Here is a 20,074-nt window from a genome sequence, read left to right on the forward strand (position 1 = left end):
GTGAAATAAGAGATTCATTTCACAGTGTAGACAGCTTCTGTGATTTATAACGTGAGGTGTTTTTGAGTGCTTAAACTCTTGCTAGACTGAAGTCAATGATGGGAAATAATCTGCTTGCTTTCTGTATACAATTTATTCACTGTTAAAATAGTTTTTACGCTGGTAAGACAACCAATGTGAAGTCTTGATTTTCTAATTCGTAAAAAAGCATGAAACTAATTCATAGATTATTCTTAGTTTGTTTTGTCTATGTAGCCAGAATATGAAGAGCCATTTCCCCAAATACAAAAACACCTTTTGTATTCTATTAATCAAAATTAATAAGCAGCATTAAACAGTCTGTGAAAACAAACATAAATGGCATGTCAGATGCTTCAGTTATATTTTTCTAAAGATGGCTGTTGTTGGTGTTGATAAAATTTTATCGGTAACAGGCTGTAATGTTCTGAATGATTTTGAATATATATGTTTATAATTTATTTTTCTTTTCTTTTTTACCTTGATCTATGAGAATTTGTCAGATACCTAAAGACAGAGCAGAGATGAATAAGTTGCTGAGTTTATTTTAAGACACATGAGGCTGGTCTTCAAAATGGCAGCAGCTCATGCTTGGCATTTGTCTTTCTCTCTCATCTATATCTCCCAGGCAGATCATAACTGGTTACATATTGAACAGATCCATGGGTATTTACAAAAGATTAGCCCCCCGAAAGGACATGCTTCTTTTATCAAATGAATACAAACTTGCAAAGGTATTGTGAATGCACTTAAGCTCCCATTGTGTTATAGGAGCTGACCTTTTGAATAGAGCAATGAAGTCCACAATAACAATGTGATTCTCTCTCGCTCCCTTCTGGCCGTTGCTTAGCTAAGCTGCCTGATTGACCTTCTGTTAAGCAACTTGGCTGGCCTTGGTGACACTCACTGGCCGACTGAAGATCAGAGCTGAAAATGTGGCTTAAAAGTTTGATTGCATCTTAAGTCATTTATAATGAGTAAAGAGGTGCTAAGCATCACAATTTGCTGGAGTGTGGCTCTTTTGAACGAAGGCTAATTTCTTAAGAGCAAAGGATATTTTCAAAGAATAAAGGAGAGGGGATTCATATTCAACTGCAGGATTAGTAAGGATCGTTATCTGTCTTTCCTCTGGAAAGGTAGAGGGGGGTTGAGTTTTATGAGCAATGGGGTAGGTAAGCGCTGAAAATGGGTATATGCAAATAGTTTTCTTTCTGCCTTAAAGATTTCTCAGTGGTTTAAGCTGATGGTTATGATCTTAATATGAAGAGTTACATTTTAAATGAGCACAAATAAGAAGCTTTTTGTCTTTGAAACTCATGTGTCAACAATAATATTTTGGTGCTGAAATAGTCATAATGTTTTCTGTGGAGTCAGTGTGATTTTTGCTGTTGGCTGTCCTCCTCCAGGCTCCTCCTGATTTCCAGCAACATCTCCAAGGGAATTTTGGCCCACCTCAGCGGGCTCTCCTCCCCCAGGAGCAATGGAGAGGACCACCGCCACTTCATCGGGATCCAGAGCACTTCTTCCCTGGTGGTAAGGTCAATTTAAGGTGGTCACACTGGTTGCTTGCATAGACTATACCTGCATTGTTTTGAATATCTGTTTTGACTTTTGTTATTCCATCCAGTCGTTTACCAGCAACTGAAGCAGTCAGAATTTATGCTGTAGGTTTCTGGCTTCTCATTCACGTTATGTCTTTTATTCCTTTCTTTTCTCTTTTCTAGAGCCACGTTTTTCGGGCCAGCACATGTTTGACCAGCCAGGCCCTGCCCCCCTCATGAATAACAGTGTTCTTCCGTTATCAGGGCAAGGCCCTCCATCTTTCCCCCCACAAGGGGGACACCGAAGTCCTGGATTTGGTTCTCTGGGGCTTGGGCAGAACCAAGGGCCTCAGGGAGGAGGTATTTTCCAGAGAGAGCCCCCTCGGCCGGGTTTGGCCCCGCAGCATGGAGGCCCCCCTGGTCCCCGTGGCTTTGTGGGTCATAGACAGCCCTTCTCGCCCCAACAGCAGGGACCCCCCTTTAGCCCCCAGCATGTGCAGTTTGGTATGCAGGTACGCCAGAGAGTAAGTCAGTTTACCAGAAATAAACAAATTTTGAACACCATGTTGATTTACAGCATGGCATGGAACTGGCATGAAAAATTTAGTATAGGAAAATATATTGAGTTTTCGGTGTCTTTTATTTTGCATTTATTTTGTAATTCTGTAAATTTAGTAGGAAATACGGCAGTCATGCACTACTGTTCAAAAGTTTGGGGTTGGACATATTTTATAAATGTTTTTGAAAGTAGTCTTATATGCTCACCAGGGCTGCATTTATTTGATCTAACATGCAGTAAAGCAGTAATATTACAAAATATTATTATGATTTAAAAAAAACTTTTCGATTTAAAAAAAGTCAAGACAATTTATTCCTGTGATAACAGCTGAATATTTAGCAGTCTTCAGTGTCACATTATCATTCAGAAATAGGTGTTCAATAGTGTTTTTTATGTTGTTCAAACCATAATACTTTTTTCAGGATTCTTTTATGAATGTAAAGATTTAAAGAACAGCATTTCGTCAAAATAGTAAAGACATTTATAATGTTACAAAAGATTTCTGTCACTTTTGAAAAATGTCCTCGCTAAAAAAAAAATCATACTGACCCCAAACTCTGTGAACAGACATGTATATGGCAAGGAGCCATACCTAAGGTATTTTAGCTTGGTTGGAAACCTGTAATTGTAAGACATGTAGGTGTAGTGGTGGCCTGTGCAAGGAGAAGCTGCAGTCTTCATTTTAAGCAGCAGACAAGACTGCCCTCTTGTGTTAGCACTGTTTATCAGTTCATGGTTATTTGAGGTCACTGGGTTAGTTGTTACACATCAGAGGTCTAGCTTTCTTTAATGAAAATATTTATTCTTAATTGTCAGTAAACACAAATTGGTGTTGTTTTTCTTGGCTTGAGTTGTAAATTCAGATAATAGTGACAAATTATCTGTCTGTAAGACTACTGAAATATTATACAGCGCTGACTTCAAGGGTACCCACATTCTCAATCATGACTGGCCTACATTTCAGTGTAAATGTCCTTAAGCTGGATCTAATTCATTCACATGCTCAAGGCTACAACTTTGCTTTATATTATTTTATGTATATTTGATTTTAGGTCTTATTCCGGCTGTTTTCTTTGTGTTTTGTGGTATTCAGGGTCTAATGCAGCTGCCCCTGCACCATGATCTGCCACTATCCCATCAATCCTTGCACCAGCAGCACCAGCAACACAGACAGGACTTGCCCCTCCAGGGTCTGCCTCACTCCCAGCCTCCACCCCAACACCAACAGCACCATCAACACCACCCAAGGGACCAACATCCCATGGTGCACCTCTCTCAGCCCCACTTCCGCCAGTTGAATCAAAGACAGATGCAGTCCCGACCGCAGGGCAACCAGCAACGAAACAACCATGCCAGACCCAAAATGGTTAGCCATTCAAATGTGTATTTGTTGCAGTGAGCAAGATGGCAAGAGAAATATTTATTATAAATAAACATTTTTCATTTGTGCATGTCAGCTCAAAAGCTTTTTGAGCAAAATTGCTGTCAATTGACCGATTTTCAGTCTTTGCAGTTTTTCTATGAATGTCAACCCATATATATGACCACCACCTCCTCTTCTTCAGATGCCTCCTTCTCCACTGCAGCAGATTCCCCCTCAACGCAACAGCAACCTCCGTGAGCTGCCCATCGCCACAAGCAACAATAACCGCCCGCCAGTGCCTAGTGGGCAAGCAAGGCCTGTTACCATGGCAACACAGAATGTTAGACCAGGGCAGGCTGCCCGTGCTGGACCAGCAGGAAGGGGAGGATCTGTGGCACAAGGGCTGGGACCTGCCAAAGCACCAGAGCAGCCCAGTGTGCCTGAGATGAAGAAAGAGTGTCCAGCTGCACAGTCAAACACCACTCCAGAGGTAATACTGCGTAGCATGATCATGTGGGAGGGGTTAACATTCAGCATGTTTTCCACCCATAGACTTTTGCAGTAGCTGCTATTTAAAATGCTATATTTGTTCTGTTTGAACTGCATTATTCCACTGAAATACACTCATTGGTTAGTTTACGTGTAGCATAGTCCTATTGTTGTTGTGTCTGATTGGCTCACCTTATTACTATTTTTGTGCTGATACTTTCTGTAAAAGCTTTGTTTTTTAAGAAAATTGATTATAAAGATTATTTTTTCATTTCTGACCTTAGTTTTGGCATGAAAATAACCGTATAAGTTGTCATGGCATTAAAACAGACAAGTAAAGGCTTTTTGAAAATGCTTACCTTAAATTTTAGTCAGTTAAAAGCAATAATTTGTCTTTTCAGTCACTTTAGTCTGACTGAAATCATACCATTTTTTTTGTCAGACTGATATCATACCAGTTCAGACAAATAAATATAGATAATGCAAATGTAGCTTGACTGTCCAGCATGCATACATTTTAATTGGACTACAATTGACCTCTGTTGTGTGTGTGCACCAAAAGAAGTGATGTGCAAACTGTATTCAATCCTTCAGATTTGTTGTGTATACTTGGGCAGAGAGATGAACACTTAAGCTTGATTACACTAAAACTAAACTAGCTTAAACATACTGTATATTTGCACATTTTATCATCAAGCCAAAAAAAATAAAGCTGACTCCTTTTTTTTCATCCTGAATTTGTTCATCATTGTTTAGGACCCATATGAAGATGAGGAGACACGTCAGTACAGACTGAAGATCGAAGAACAGAAGCGCCTGCGAGAAGAGATCCTCAAGCGCAAAGAGCAGCGCAGACAGATGCAGGCTGGTATGCGCAAAAAAGAACTGATGGAACGGATAAGTGGCCAGAACCCAAACCAGACTCCACAAACTCAGAACCCCACACAGTACCCTGCAGCCCAACCCCCACAGCCGGTCCCTTCACTGATCTCTAACGGTACCCCCCAGAACCCTTCGTCAGGTCTTAGTTCTCCTCATCCAAATGTGAAGGCCCGGCTGCAGAACACTAATCCTCAGGCACAGACGTCAGGTTGGTCTGGGCCGCAGAAGCAACAGAACGCTGGTCCTGAAGCCAGCCAGCAGGGCCAATGGCAACCACAGCAGAAGAGGACCATGACCCCACAAAACACTCAAAGACAAGGTGCTGCTCAGACCAGCCCATCAGAAGTGCCAGTGGGTCAGCCTCAGCCTGGGGGAAAGAGAACAGTGATGCAAAGAGCGAGCAGCATAGAATCACCACAGGTTCCACAGAAAGTGCGAGTAGTTAAGCTTCTGGGAGAGGTGAGTGAATTTGTTACTGGTTTAAACTTTAGATGTGATCTTTAAAGTTCATATGCCACTGATTTTTTTTATTATTTTTGTCTTTGTCCTTTGGTGTTTTTTTTGTGTTTTTTTGAAGTAGTTGTCACCAGAGCTCTTTATAGAATAAATCAAAGAACTCTGAACTCGACAAGCAGGATTTCCAATTACTCTAAAAGTCAAGGTGTCTACTTTTTTTGACCACTGAAGTTTTTAGAGCTAAAAACTCTTTAAAGTATGCTTTTTTTCTCTTTTTGAGAAAATCAATACAGAAAGTGGTCTCTATGCTGTGATTTGTGACACCACACTTAATGGACAGAACAATTTTACCTTTTAAGCCCATAAATGGCACTATTCTGGCGTCATTTAAGTGAGTTGCTTGGCATTTGCGCCTTTACTTTGAGTGACAACAGATCCAGACATTGTAAAGATTTGTGTCTTCTTTAAGTCATGGTGATATTTTACGTGACAATTTGAGAAAGATCTAATGGACGTTTAAGTTGAGGGTTCCAGCAGTCATTTAGCATTAAGACTAGAGTTTGAGCTGGTTATTTACAAATCTGGCAGGACATTTTCTGCATCTCAATCAAGAAAAGAAGGACCCGAGGATGATTTATGGGCTCTAAGAGATGATTTGCTGCATTGAATGAGGAGAAACCATTTTTTTCCAGTCTCCTTCCTGAAGCGAAGCTAAATATTTCCTTTGAGTGCAGACTCTCTGTGGATGAAGATAACTGTGTGTCAACTTAGTTAATAGAAAGCTACATGCAGCTATCTGAAGTGCCGTGGCTCTGACTGACAAAGAGGAAGAAGGGGGGGAGGGGGTGTCAGACCGAGAGAATCTGATCCTCTAGGTGCTTCTCTTCTCCTGCTGTCAACCTCAGCTGCCTGACAATGTTATCTCTCTTTCTTATTCTCCCTTCTAACTTGTGCTCGCTCGGTGTTACTCTCTTCATCTATCTCGTCTCGCCTCTCGCTTTATTCATCCATCAGCTCATCATTGAAGTGTGTTCGAATAGGTGTCAGTCTGGGGACATCTGCAATTAATCTTCCTCGTCTATGTTGATATCGGTGTAATAATACCTGCGAGAGTCTGGGAGAAAGGGAGATGGCGGATTTGGCGGATTTGTATTTTTCCCCAGCTTAGCCGTACAGATAAGAGCAAATTAAATTTTCATCAGGAAGAATACACAGCCTGAGCCGTACAAAAGCAGCATGGGGGATGGAGGTGACGGGGGGGAGGTGCTTGTCAAGTGTCGTCACCCCGCCCTGGTGTATTGCAGCGGTGCATCTGATAGATGTAATCTGAAGGTGTGGATTTTGTATCGAGTAAGATTAATCCATTAACCCCCTCTCATGGAGACGCAATTGAGATAATGCACATGGTTTTGAAAGACAGATGGGGAGAAAAGGATGAATGTAGCAGATTTGGCAATTATGTCTTTGCTGTAGACTGAAGAAATGTGTTTATAGGGAGCATACAGTATTTAATGCTTTACCAGCCTGAATATAAGTGTTGCTGTCAGATAAGGAATATACGCTGATGTTTGCTTCTCTTTGTAGTGGACAATATAAAAATTTAGGGATAAATGTAGGCACCTAGACAATACTAGCATTGCTGTCAGGCCCGATACATCTAATGCACTCATACTCATTCTCGTTAAAATGTTCCTATAACGAAAACCGATACCATGCAGTGTTTGTTTCCACACCAAAAAAATACTGATGACAGAACAAACAGGGAACAGAGTGGAGATTTTCAAGAAGGATGTCTATGATATATATATATATAGAACGAGTGCACAGTGGCACAGATGCACAAGCGTTTTAAGTGCACATCTCTTTCTCTCCAACATTGTTGGAAAGTTTGTAGTTAAATTCTTTTTTTCCCAATAGTACATTTCAATAACATATTTTCTAAGAAGGAAAGAGAAAGAAAGAGAGAGCACTTCTTTTGCGTGCATTTCTTTACTGTTTGTTCACTCCGCACATGCACCATTTGGATTAAAACTAAGCTTTGTGTCAGTAAAACATTAACTGTTACATAATTTCTATATAACAAATGGTGTCTGCGTGTAACCTACTGTCACAGACAGACCAGTTTGTTCAACTGTACTTTTAAATGAACATGTAACATATTTAGATCTACGTTAACATGTGTAGGATACATCAGCCATTGTGTTAAGGGAAATTAGGAGAAACATTTGTTAAATTAATCGTTACTGCACACAATGTAAAATTATTCAAAAAACCCTTATCTGGGCTAGAAGCCCCCTTGGGTAAACACTTGCAGAATATAGAAAATAACTTTTGATTTATATATATATATTTAAAGTTTCATGAATGTAAAATATTAAATCAACTATTCTGTTTACAATTTTGACAATTTAGTTAAATAATTACAAGAAAATTAACAGGCAAAGCAGAATCCCAGTAAAAGATAATCATCTGACAGAATAATTTATTCTGTGACTTATGTAAAGACTTACACATTAAATTACACATTTTAATTGAGCATGATGCCATAATAGCAACACTATGCATTAAAATAGACTGGTTTCACTTAGCCTATAGGTTTTAATGAATAAATATGTCAGAAATGTACATCTAACTCATTGAACTATTAAAAATAACTCTAGGATTACAGAAATTACTCAATGAATTAAATGAAAAATATCTGAAGCAAGAACATACCACTTTGGACCTTCTGTGCATCTTATCCCAAGAGTCTAATTTTACCGTTTCAATTTAAAATAAAAATATATATTTTTCCTTGCATATCTACGTTAACACATAGACACAAAAACCTTTAACATTCAACAATACTTTGTCATGCCCTATACGGTATGAAAAGAGCCTGTTTTGTGAGATTTAGTGGTCTGTGAAAAACTTAAATCTGGCCATTTTCAAGGCCTTCAACATCTAAAGACTGCCAGCAGCCATCAGATAACGTAGGCACTTCGAAAGGTTTTCCTGCAGATGAGGAAACAGAATGACTGAGAATCTCGAGGAAGAGCCAGAGGCAGTTTATCTCAAACAGGTCCACTTCCATGCCATCTGTGCTCAGAGATGCAGTCATCACTGTTCTGAAAGAGGTCTAATTCAGCTATACCGAACACATCACATAATTCAACACATTTGTCTCTTATTGTGTCTGTTTGCTTATTCAGTTACACTGTGCCAGTTTAAACTGATCACAGTAAGTTGTGTACGTTTTGGTGAGCTGTAAGACTGCCATTGTATTAATTATCACTTTTGATATAAGCAGTTTACATTTGAATATTTGTGATCCAATCAGACTTCATGATGGACTGTAATGTTTTTTTGTTTTGTTTTTTGTGTATGCTGCTGGAGATTTTCTTTGTGTGGGTTGTAAGATGTGTCTCCTCTGTATTCAGCAGGCAGATGCTGGTCCCAACACTGGTCCCCCACAGCAGCAGCAACAACCAATTGGTCGGCCTGTCCCCCAACAGAGACTTGGTCCCATCAGGAAAGTTACCATGGCAACTGGTGGTGTACAAAATCAACAACAGGCTGGCCGTGGCGTGGCAAACCAAATGAACCGGGTATGACATTGAATCTGGATTACTCTCATAAGCCCTTAATTGGACAGGTGCACAATGCCATTTTGCACAGCTGACACTAAGCCCTGATACTAATGGTGATTTCAAGTCATGTCGAAAGGAATGTATTTATGACTTTCTTTAAGCCACGGCTTTCCGAGTTGGGAACGACTGAATTAAAGCATTATGGTGGAAGCAAATTTCTGTTAGTCATAAGTTGTAACTGAAATGTTTTATGCATTTTGTGTACTGTGGAGGAAGATGATGAAACTTGCCAGAAAGCAGTGCATTTAACTTGTTTACGAGGAAATCAGATCAAATTCCCCATCTCTCATCCTCCTCTGTGGCGACCCAAGAATAAAAAATACACCACCGTTGAAATGTTTGGGGTCAGTGAGATTTTTTTTTATTTTGAAATTATTGATTTATTCAGCAAGGATGCATTAAATTTATCTTAAGTGACATTTATAATGTTACAAAAGATTTCTACTTCCAATAAGTGCTGTTCTTTTTCATTTTTTATTCATCAAATAATCCTGAAGCAGCACAATTGTTTTCAACATTAATAATAATACGAAATGTTTCTTGAGCACCAAATCAACATATTAGTATGATTTCTGATAGATCCATGTAACTCTTAAACTTTCAGTAGTCATTACTCCAGTTCTCAGTGACGTGTGGCCAAGTATGGTGACCTATACTCTGAATTTGTGCTCTGCATTTAACCCGTCCAGGTGCACACACACAGTAGTGAACACACACACACACCCGGAGCAGTGGGCAGCCATATTGCTGCGGCGCCCGGGGAGCAGTTGGGGGTTTGGTGCCTTGCTCAAGGGTTTCACCTCAGTCGTGGTATTGAGGGTGGAAGAGAGCGCTGTACATTCACTCCTCCCACCTACAATCCCTGCTGGACCAGAGACTCAAACCCGCAACCTTCAGGTTACAAGTCCGACTCGACTCTCTAACCATTAGTCCAACGACTGCCCCATATAACTAACATCAAAGGAATAAATTGAATTTTAAAATATATTAAAACAGTAGTTTTAGTCATTTAAAATAGTAATTTTAAGTTGTGATAATGTTCATCAATATGACTGTTTTTAACATATTTTTTATCAAGTAAATGCATCATTAGTGAGCATAAGAGGCATTCAAAAAAAAAAATATATATATTTTTTTTTAACTAACCCCGAATGTTTGAATGGTTGTGTACATAAAACATCAGTTACACACATGTTTTGCTTTTCATTGTTGTATTAGCTCTCAAAGGATTCATGTCTTTGTCAGGAAGTGGAAAAGAGAGAGTGGTTTGAACTTACCCATGAAATTGGTAGGGATGCATCGATCCGATACTCCATTTTCTGCCGGATCGGGTATCGGTCAGACGAGACCGATCCAAATCAGATATTGTGCGAATACTATGCTGTGTTATTGTTAAGCCCCACGAAAGGCACAAAAACATTATAAAACACCATACATTTTTCGTGCACTATATATTAAGTGTTCTGAAGCCATTCCATAGTTTAATGTGAAGTATAGATGAATATTTAAGTCAAGTTCACGTAAACTCTTCTCCCCGCTGCGTCTGTCTGTCATCCTCCATTCAGCATTCAAACAGCGTGTCGCGTTAAGTTACTACAGTCAAAAAGATTAAACTCTCTTCGAGTGCACAATAACTGAGATTTAAAACCGTTAAAAGAAAAGGCTCAATAAAGTATTGCACAGATATAATACACTACGCAGCAATATCTCTTCTCTTTTCTATGTGGAGCGCTGTGACTCTGTTGCTTCAAGCGCATCATTCTGCGGATGGGATGCGCTTAAGTGCTTTGTGGCGCTCTGTATTGAAGCCATACCCTTTTGTATTATAATTTTGCATAATGTAAGATTATTAATAGTCTTTTTTTGTTCTGTTCTATCTATCATATGTTGTGTGTGTGTTGGCATATGCGCAAAACACGTGCGAGCGGCTGTGAGTGACTATATAAATGCATCATCATTCACTCATAATTACAAATTAAGCTTTTAATGTGATTTCAACTTTAAAAGTGCATTAAAATAGAAACAACACCAAGTTCTTCAACATGGAATGCAATAGAAATGTCGTAACAGTCATTTCCCCAGATAATTGTTTCATATTTGAAAGGATTCAGGGAAGGATTCATGGGAAGGATTCATTCCTACAACTTGTTAATTCGTTCCTACGACTTATTAATTTGTGGCCACTGTCCATGTTTCATTAATTTTGTTCCTTAACCCATGATTTAACTAAAATGAGGGAACAAATTAATACATCGAACGAATTCTTAATTCATGGCCATGAAATCTTTAATTTCCCTTCCTCATGTTTAGCACAGTTAGAGATGCGAAAACAGTGATAAAAAGTGAATGACAATAAAATAAACCTGCTAAATTAGAGGGTTAGACTGTGAGGATTTAGGAAAAGAAACAATGCCTAAATATTATTGAATTTGTGGAAATTCGTGACCAAGAACAAAGCCGCATAAATGTAGGCTATATGGGCTCAAACGGCATCCAAAAGCATGGTCGCGATGGAAGATTTTTCCAGCTAACCAAATATTCCTCTAATAAACAAAGCTTTTATACCACACTTGTCATAATCAGAGCTTATAATTTGTAAATAAATAATTGCTGGATTGAATTGCTGCAATTAAAAGGCGCCGTGACCGACACTGACTATACGTTTTCCCGGAGCATTCAATGTCACTAAACGGTGATGCCACAACTAAGAGCATCGTTCACTAGTTTCTGCATGGACCTAACTAGCCTAGGGCACAGGTTTTCAAGCCCTGGGACAAAATGGAATGCTTTTCCATTAAAGGACAATATTTGCCCCCTAAATTGACTTTCCAGTGCATTTTTTATCTTTATAAATAGAATATTAATGTTTAAAAAAAAAAAGTTCAATAGGTTAATATGCAATGATGATAAAAAAGTGAAAAGCGATTCTTTTTAATACTAAAACTGCCAGTAGGTGGCGATAAGTCACTGTCTTAATGCGTGAGTCATCAAGTCATTTGTTCATTCAGTAACTAAGCAATGACTTTTGCGAACGATTCGTTCACGAAACACCGCAAAACTCAGCATTTTGTTCGCATACCCCCCCCTCTGTCGCCTCACGTACCCAAGTTTGGGAACCACTGTTCTACATTAAATATTAAGCTAACAACAGTCTGTTACCTAGCAACAGTCTATGTTAATGTTAGCTCAGTCAACGTAGGCTAACATTAACAGGTGTAGACAGAAAATATGATTATTCTGACCTGAGCTAATTTACTGAATCAACCAACTCACATCTCCTTTGTTTCTTTCTTTTCATCCATGATGACATTGAAGTCATCTGTTGCTGCTTCTGGTGTTTCATCGCTGACTGTGCCGCAACCGCGATACCTGCTCATTAGAACCTTCAGTGAGCTAGTATGAGTGTGCACGCGACGTTCCTGGACCCGCACGCGTCTGTGCCCTGCTCGGTCCTGCTCCTCCGTGGCGATGTCAGCGTGCGGTTAAAAAAATCATAACAAACGAATTTGAAAGTGGGGGGGACACAAACGTGATTTTGAAAAGTGGGGGGGACATGTCCCCCCTGTCCCCAGTGGAAATTATGCCCCTGGAAATAACCTCCAAATACATCTAGCCAAACCCGCGCTCGCTCCGTCTCGAATGCACACAAGCATGCACTGTCACGATCTAATGCACTGTAACTGCCGGATTTTTAAAAACAAATATTTAAAATCTGACATGTTCCGGAACAGGATCCAGCAGGTTCAAATTAAGTACTGGTCATACTACTCACATGATAATGTTTGAAGTGAGCAACAATGTGTTTTGCTGCAGCAGCGCCGATGGAAGCGGTTCACTGACTGCGCAGCACAGCCACACGTGCCACAGTTACGTTTGGGATCATTTAATTTTAAATGCCGTAATGTCAGTTGAAAACATTGCAATAGTGTTTTAAAATACAACAACGAGCACCACTAAACCATTTAAAGAGGCGCGTTCAGCGGTCTCGGTGTCGGGATAGGAAACAGTCAACAAAGTAAAATGATCTCAAACATACGGCGCGCTCTCTTCATTTTATCAAATGATCATAATCACATCTATTCATTTTACAATCCTGCTACTAGCATTTTTTTCAGACTAAAACTCCTTTAATTCAGGTGAGAAAGCAGGGTTTTTTTGAGTGGCTTTTGCACATCCTGTCATGCAGGTGACTGCGTGCTGCTGCAATAGACGCATTTTGCTGCATTAAAGTTAACAATTAATTGATCGTTAATTTAAACGACGATCGATCATGGAAATTATCGAAAATTGACATCACTAGTGTGTATGTGTATGTATATGTATATATAATATATATATTTTGGCCCTATATATATATTTAGGCTACTTGTTTTTCATGAATGTATTTTAAAACAATACAAAGAGCAATGTGTAACATTTTACCAGATTTAGTCCTACACTTATTAACTTTTATTTGTTTCCCTTTTGAGTGGCTTTTGCACATCCTGTCATGCAGGTGACTGCGTGCTGCTGCAATAGACGCATTTTGCTGCATTAAAGTTAACAATTAATTGATCGTTAATTTAAACGACGATCGATCATGGAAATGATCGAAAATTGACATCACTAGTGTGTATGTGTATGTATATGTATATATAATATATATACATATACATATTATATATACATATATAATATATATATTTTGGCCCTATATATATATTTAGGCTACTTGTTTTTCATGAATGTATTTTAAAACAATACAAAGAGCAATGTGTAACATTTTACCAGATTTAGTCCTACACTTATTAACTTTTATTTGTTTCCCTAAATAATGTTGTTTCAATAAATGTTTAGTTCAGTTAATGTTTTTATAAAATTATTGTGCACCCATGATTTTTCTAGAATAACTTTTGCTGCTGAATTATCCACTAACCTAGTTTATAATAGTATTTTTTGTCGTAGATTATGATTATCTATTTTTTTTATTTGTTGTTTTTCATTAATATGAAGTTGTCTATATTTAGCAGATTGTGTTTAACACGCACAAGAGTGATGATCTGGTCAACATACAGAAGTATAGAAATTCTACATTGGTTTAAAAAAAACTGTGCTGTTATCGGATCGGATTGGAATTGGCCGATACTCCGAATTTCTGGTATCGGATCGGATCGGTTCTGAAAAATGGTATCGTTGCATCCCTAGAAATTGGTCATTTTTTGACCATAATCACTTGAATACACATGAATTGTATTTATTCTTTTTTTTGTTTGTGGAACTGTTGCTGGTCCTCCTGGACTTGTATAGTGTTCTCCAGAATATTTAATTCACATCTGCACTCTTTATTAGACGTACCATTTCCTATTTTTCCCCGTCATAAAGAGCTGCTCAAAGTGGTTCTCTCCCTCACGCTTCAGCACTAGTAAAGATGGCAGATTTGGTTTCCTGCTATGGCTCAGCTGTGTCACTGCTTCTCCCAGGGGACTGGTAGCTGTTTTGGAGGAGAGCAGGAGCAGTAATGATTTGGAACAGTAACCTAGTTTATAATAGTATTTTTTGTCGTAGATTATGATTATCTATTTTTTTTTATTTGTTGTTTTTCATTAATATGAAGTTGTCTATATTTAGCAGATTGTGTTTAACACGCACAAGAGTGATGATCTGGTCAACATACAGAAGTATAGAAATTCTACATTGGTTTAAAAAAAACTGTGCTGTTATCGGATCGGATTGGAATTGGCCGATACTCCGAATTTCTGGTATCGGATCGGATCGGTTCTGAAAAATGGTATCGTTGCATCCCTAGAAATTGGTCATTTTTTGACCATAATCACTTGAATACACATGAATTGTATTTATTCTTTTTTTTGTTTGTGGAACTGTTGCTGGTCCTCCTGGACTTGTATAGTGTTCTCCAGAATATTTAATTCACATCTGCACTCTTTATTAGACGTACCATTTCCTATTTTTCCCCGTCATAAAGAGCTGCTCAAAGTGGTTCTCTCCCTCACGCTTCAGCACTAGTAAAGATGGCAGATTTGGTTTCCTGCTATGGCTCAGCTGTGTCACTGCTTCTCCCAGGGGACTGGTAGCTGTTTTGGAGGAGAGCAGGAGCAGTAATGATTTGGAACAGACTGCCAGGTGTGATGATATTGACGGGCTGAAGCAGAAGAGATGAAGATCCCTTGGCCTTTTCAGCACGCTGCTGTCTCTGTACAGTAGTCCATTCCCAGGGGATAAATACAGTGCTAACATGTGTCAGTCAGTCACAGCAGAGCGCCTTCCCACACAGCCGCTCACGCTGTCTCAGTCGGACTGTCTTGCTGCATCTGCCTGAGCTCTCATGTTGAGTCGGATATTCTAAACACTTTCTGCTGTTTACTGATATAACCGTGGCCTTGTAAATCACTCACTGACATTGTACCCAGTGTCTCGCTTGGAGCAAGAGTGAATTGTTTACTCAGTACGTGGTGAGAGAGCATCTAGCTCATAGCATTGGGAAGCCATAAGGGATTTTTCAGCGTGGCTGCTGCACTTAGTTGGGTCCAGAGCCAGCCAACCTGGGGCTTTTGATGCCTCTCTTATATGTAAAAAGATGGATGAAATGTCTTCGCCATTGTACTGGAATATTTTATCATTACTCTAAATGTAAATGCAAGTTAAACACATTTTTATACGTTTAAATATGCATTCAGCAACACAATACATACATGAAAATATTTACATTTAATATATAAATATTTTAAGATTGGTCGGTAAAGTTTTTTTTTTTTTTTTGAAAGAAATGGATGCATCCTTTCTGAATAAAGGTATTAAAGCAATTGAAAGTCACAGTAGACATTTATAATGTTACAAAAGGTCTCTATTTCAAGTAAATGCTGTTATTTTTAACTCTTCATCAAAGTATCCTGAAAACAATGTATCACGTTTCCACAAAAATAAGCAGCAAAACTGTTCAACATTGACAATAAGAAATGTTTTTTTGCACCAAAACAGCACCCATTTCACAGACTGTCTTGTCTCCATAGTTAACATCGTTAATCTAGCAGTTTATATATATATATATATATATATATATGTGTGTGTGTGTATATATATATATATATATATATATATTATTTATTTTTTTTTAATTTTTTTTAATATTTAATATGTTGTACTGTTAATTGTTCTTTCCATCATTATTCAATATTCCCCTCCCTGATGTCCACAGGTGGTAGTTCGGGGTCGAGCACGTGGCCGTGGTGTGGGGCGTGTGATGCAGCAGAACCCAAGAGCTCAGGATTGTCAGAGAAGCACCGTCTGCATTGAAGGTTTATCCACCACCACAACCAACAAACAGCTCATGAACCTTCTCAACTCCATTGGCCCTGTTGAGGTAAGGCTTCCTTAACTTTTTCTGACTTGTAAATTCATATTTCTGGCTTTTATTTTTATTAGGGATCAAGCGTCAAAGATGGGTGTATGTGTGAATTTTATGTATAACTTGCTATATATATCATTGCTACAGTGCCCTGAGCTTACAACCACAAATTGATGCTGGCATGAACTGATGGCCAAAAAACATTAAACAATGTTTTTTTTTAAATCTATGTATTTACAGTATATTACTAAGTGTCAACTTAAAGCTGTTTAACCATTTTAAAAGCCATAATATCATTAGAACAAAAAAGTCAACTTCATATTAATTTAAACAGTTTAATGCATAGGTAGTTCCAGTCAGTTTGATCACCGTTGAAATGAATGTACTTCCTTCATTGTAGCACAATCACAAACATACAGACACCGCTTGTACTAAAATAGCTTAATTACTGAAATGCTACATTATATATCTCAGCTAAGTGTTACCTCAGCTAAGAATGACCTGTGCAGCATCTCTCTTCTAATAGTCAAGCTATGAGTTTCATTACTTCAAAATAGGGCTGTGCAAAAAAATCGAATGCGATTTTCATGCTCATCTCATCAGTAAAGCCGGTTCTGTGATTAGTAGTAAATCTCCAGCACGTGCTTTCAATTCAGATTTACTACACAGAGCCGTAGATCACTGACAAGCTATGCAAAATCGCGTTCAAAATCGGCAATGAATCGCCTGTGATTTTGAACTCAATTAATCGAACTATTTACTATAACATGTAAATCGGGAACATGAAAGGAATATTCTAAAAGCAACTCATGTAAACACCATAATCATAATATTGGCTTATTTAGAATAAGGTAAATAATTAGATTACTGATGTCCATGTAAACATAGTCAATTGACAGCATTACCTTGTCCATTCTGGCAAATGACCATTCTGTACGTGGTGAAAATACATAAGCTTGTTCTTTGCCTCCATGTTGTGCAATAAAGTCATTTAATGCACTCCTAGCTGTAAATTATCCCTCACGTAAACTTCATTAAAAATCAAATGGAGTTTGCAAAACACTTTGACCTGGGAGAAGATTTGTTTCCTGAGAAGACTATGACCCCAAGAATAAACTGTTTTCTGGGTAGAGTGCTCTTCTCAAAATATTACAATAGCGCCATCTAGCTGTGTGCATTCTGGGTTGTGATTTTCTCCCAGATCCATCACCCACTGTCACAGGGTAAAGAAACAGAGGCCATCTCTTACTGAAACATGAAGATGAGCATTTAGATAAAAAAACTTTCGGCGAATTGATCATTTGGTGATTCTTTTATAGATGTTTACAATGTTGCCGGAGCAGCGGAAGGCCATTGCCAAGTTTGTGAACCCACAGCATGCAGTGAGTTTTCAGCACAGCTTTCACAGGTAAGCTTTTGAATTCATCTTAAACTGAATTGTGCTGTTTGTTTATGCACAATACATGCATGCACAAAATGTAGTTGACCTTTGGTGGATAATTAGATTTTCTTTAGAATGAGGCCTATTCACAACAAGGCCAAATATTCATTGTAAATGTCTGTTGCAAATTAGATTTTGAATAGAAACAGTGGATTTCTATAGACCTTCGAAACAGACTTCATGTGTGTTTCACGTTAATAACCCCCAAAAATTGTAAGTGTTGTAGGACAGGTATCAAATATATGAAGTCTCTTCAAATATGTTGTGAGTAGGCCTGAATATTAAGGTGTTGGTGTTATTGGCTGAAGCAGATCAGAGTTGTTATGCCTAATGGTTTGTGTAGCCAAAAGGCAAATGAAATGTGCCGAAATGCAGCATCAGCAAGTATTACTTGTCAAAACAAAGAACGAGCTCTACTGTGACTCTACTTAATCGTCATGTTTTGATGGAGATGCCTCAGATTAGCTTGCTTTTAACTGTGTGTGTGTGTGTGTGTCATTTCCATCACATGTTCCCTTGATTACATAGGCACATGATAGATTTGTCTCACATCGATGTTTCCGTTATTGATGGCTGAGGAACAAGTCAGTTCAACAGACCAGACGATGAGAAGTGAGCAAGAAGAGAACGTCTTTTTCTGAAAGACAGATGCACAATCAGGAGGCTAAAGCTTTGGAATCGGTGTGGAGAGTGCTGTCGACAAACTCAAGCCACATGCATGAAGGAATCATAAACATGCTGGAAATGGCACAGCATTGAACTCATGTCGTGAATGACTTTGGCATGAAGTCTCGCTCTTGTTTCTGTACTTTCATTTATATGGAGTAATCAGTAATGGTCTAAACCAGCAGGTGAAAAAAGAGACAGAGGTATGAAACAAGACATTTTTATGCCAGTTGATAATAGTTGCTCCCATCCTCTAGCTCTCAACGTAATTAGAAAAAAATCTTTTGAATGGCTGGTTTTGGTCAAATAGGATTTCCAGAATTTTTAAATTTTTTTTGTGGAATTTCCACAGTCATTGATTTGAACAAAGTGTTAAGTGGGTGGTTTGGCCTGATTGAATAGTAATGTGTATGCTGCAGTTGTTTTTGTCACCTGTAGAGGGCAGCAGATGCCTTCGGCATAAAGCTCTGTATGTTGGGGTATAACTAAGGGCATGTGGACATCAGAGTGTGAAGCACTGCTTGGTAGAGATGTTGAAGTGCTGGTATGGGTTTGGGTTAAGCTTTTTTTCTAGTTATGTATTTTTTGGAAGCCACTGTGATATTGTAGGGGTCTCTTTTTTTTTCTCTATGACTATTCATGATCTTAAGTTTATTCATTGTTCCTTTCACCATTGTAATTGTATTGCAGTTGGGATCTTTTGAATGGCTGGTTTTGGTCAAATAGGATTTCCAGAATTTTTTAATTGTTTTTGTGGAATTTCCACAGTCATTTTTTGAACAAAGTGTTAAGTGGGTGGTTTGGCCTGATTGAATAGTAATGTGTATGCTGCAGTTGTTTTTGTCACCTGTAGAGGGCAGCAGATGCCTTCGGTATAGAGCTCTGTATGTTGGGGTATAGCTAAGGGCATGTGGACATCAGAGTGTGAAGCACTGCTTGGTAGAGATGTTGAAGTGCTGGTATGGGTTTGGGTTGAGCTTTTTTTCTAGTTATGTATTTTTTTGGAAGCCACTGTGATATTGTAGGGGTCTCTTTTTTTTCTCTATGACTATTCATGATCTTAAGTTTATTCATTGTTCCTTTCACCATTGTAATTGTATTGCAGTTGGGTTTTGTTCTGCAGAGCTGGAGTGGTGGTTCATGACGTGTGTCTTTGTGACCTAAAGACAGCTGAAAAACGATTTGACAATAAATGGCTTTTATACTTTGATTTTAAGTTTTGGTGCTGGAATTGTGCATTTAGATTATTTTAATTGTTGTTAGAAATGGCTTCTAAGCAAATATTAAAGGCAATCAGAAAGTCTCGCCCTTCAGTAATACTACTTTTTAACGTGTTTAGTTTTCTTTCCTCCGAGTTCAACCAGTATTGTGTGTGGAAGAGGATTGCTGAATCATGGCCTGTGTGATGATTTTATTGATGAAGCTCTGTTTGCTTGTCTAGAGCACTAGATGCGCTTGTGACTTGTGAAGAGGTCAGAACTATCCTGCTTACAACAACAGCTTGGTTATTTCTTTGTGAAGAAAGGTATTTTTTTTAGACTATTTGTAATTCTATGCTTATAACTCAGTTCATTGTTTTGAAGTCGGTCAGATGGGAATGCAGGTTACTATGAAAAGAGTAGTTAGGGATAAAATCAGGGTCCAAATCAGCTGTCAAGTGCCCTTTGAAAATACGTTATGCCTATTTT

The 20,074-nt window shown here is 38.5% G+C and overlaps 1 protein-coding gene across 1 annotated transcript in view; it reads left to right on the top strand.

Moving 5' to 3' along the window:
- Nucleotides 1-19,038, top strand: part of LOC107556054 (RNA-binding protein 33-like) — a gene marked incomplete at its 5' end in the record, with an annotated part of 43,803 nt that extends 24,765 nt beyond the window's left edge. Inside the window, 8 exons of the mRNA XM_016239046.1 lie at nt 1,743-2,083; nt 3,212-3,484; nt 3,684-3,971; nt 4,727-5,311; nt 8,728-8,895; nt 16,130-16,294; nt 17,599-17,687; nt 18,249-19,038. Coding sequence (XP_016094532.1) covers nt 1,743-2,083; nt 3,212-3,484; nt 3,684-3,971; nt 4,727-5,311; nt 8,728-8,895; nt 16,130-16,294; nt 17,599-17,687; nt 18,249-18,297 — 1,958 coding nt within the window. The remainder of the gene's footprint in view (nt 1-1,742; nt 2,084-3,211; nt 3,485-3,683; nt 3,972-4,726; nt 5,312-8,727; nt 8,896-16,129; nt 16,295-17,598; nt 17,688-18,248) is intronic.
- Between the last annotated feature and the right edge of the window lie 1,036 nt (nt 19,039-20,074).

The sequence above is a fragment of the Sinocyclocheilus grahami genome, unplaced genomic scaffold (assembly GCF_001515645.1).
Source record: "Sinocyclocheilus grahami isolate Dianchi unplaced genomic scaffold, SAMN03320097.WGS_v1.1 scaffold554.1, whole genome shotgun sequence".
Lineage (NCBI taxonomy): Eukaryota > Metazoa > Chordata > Actinopteri > Cypriniformes > Cyprinidae > Sinocyclocheilus > Sinocyclocheilus grahami.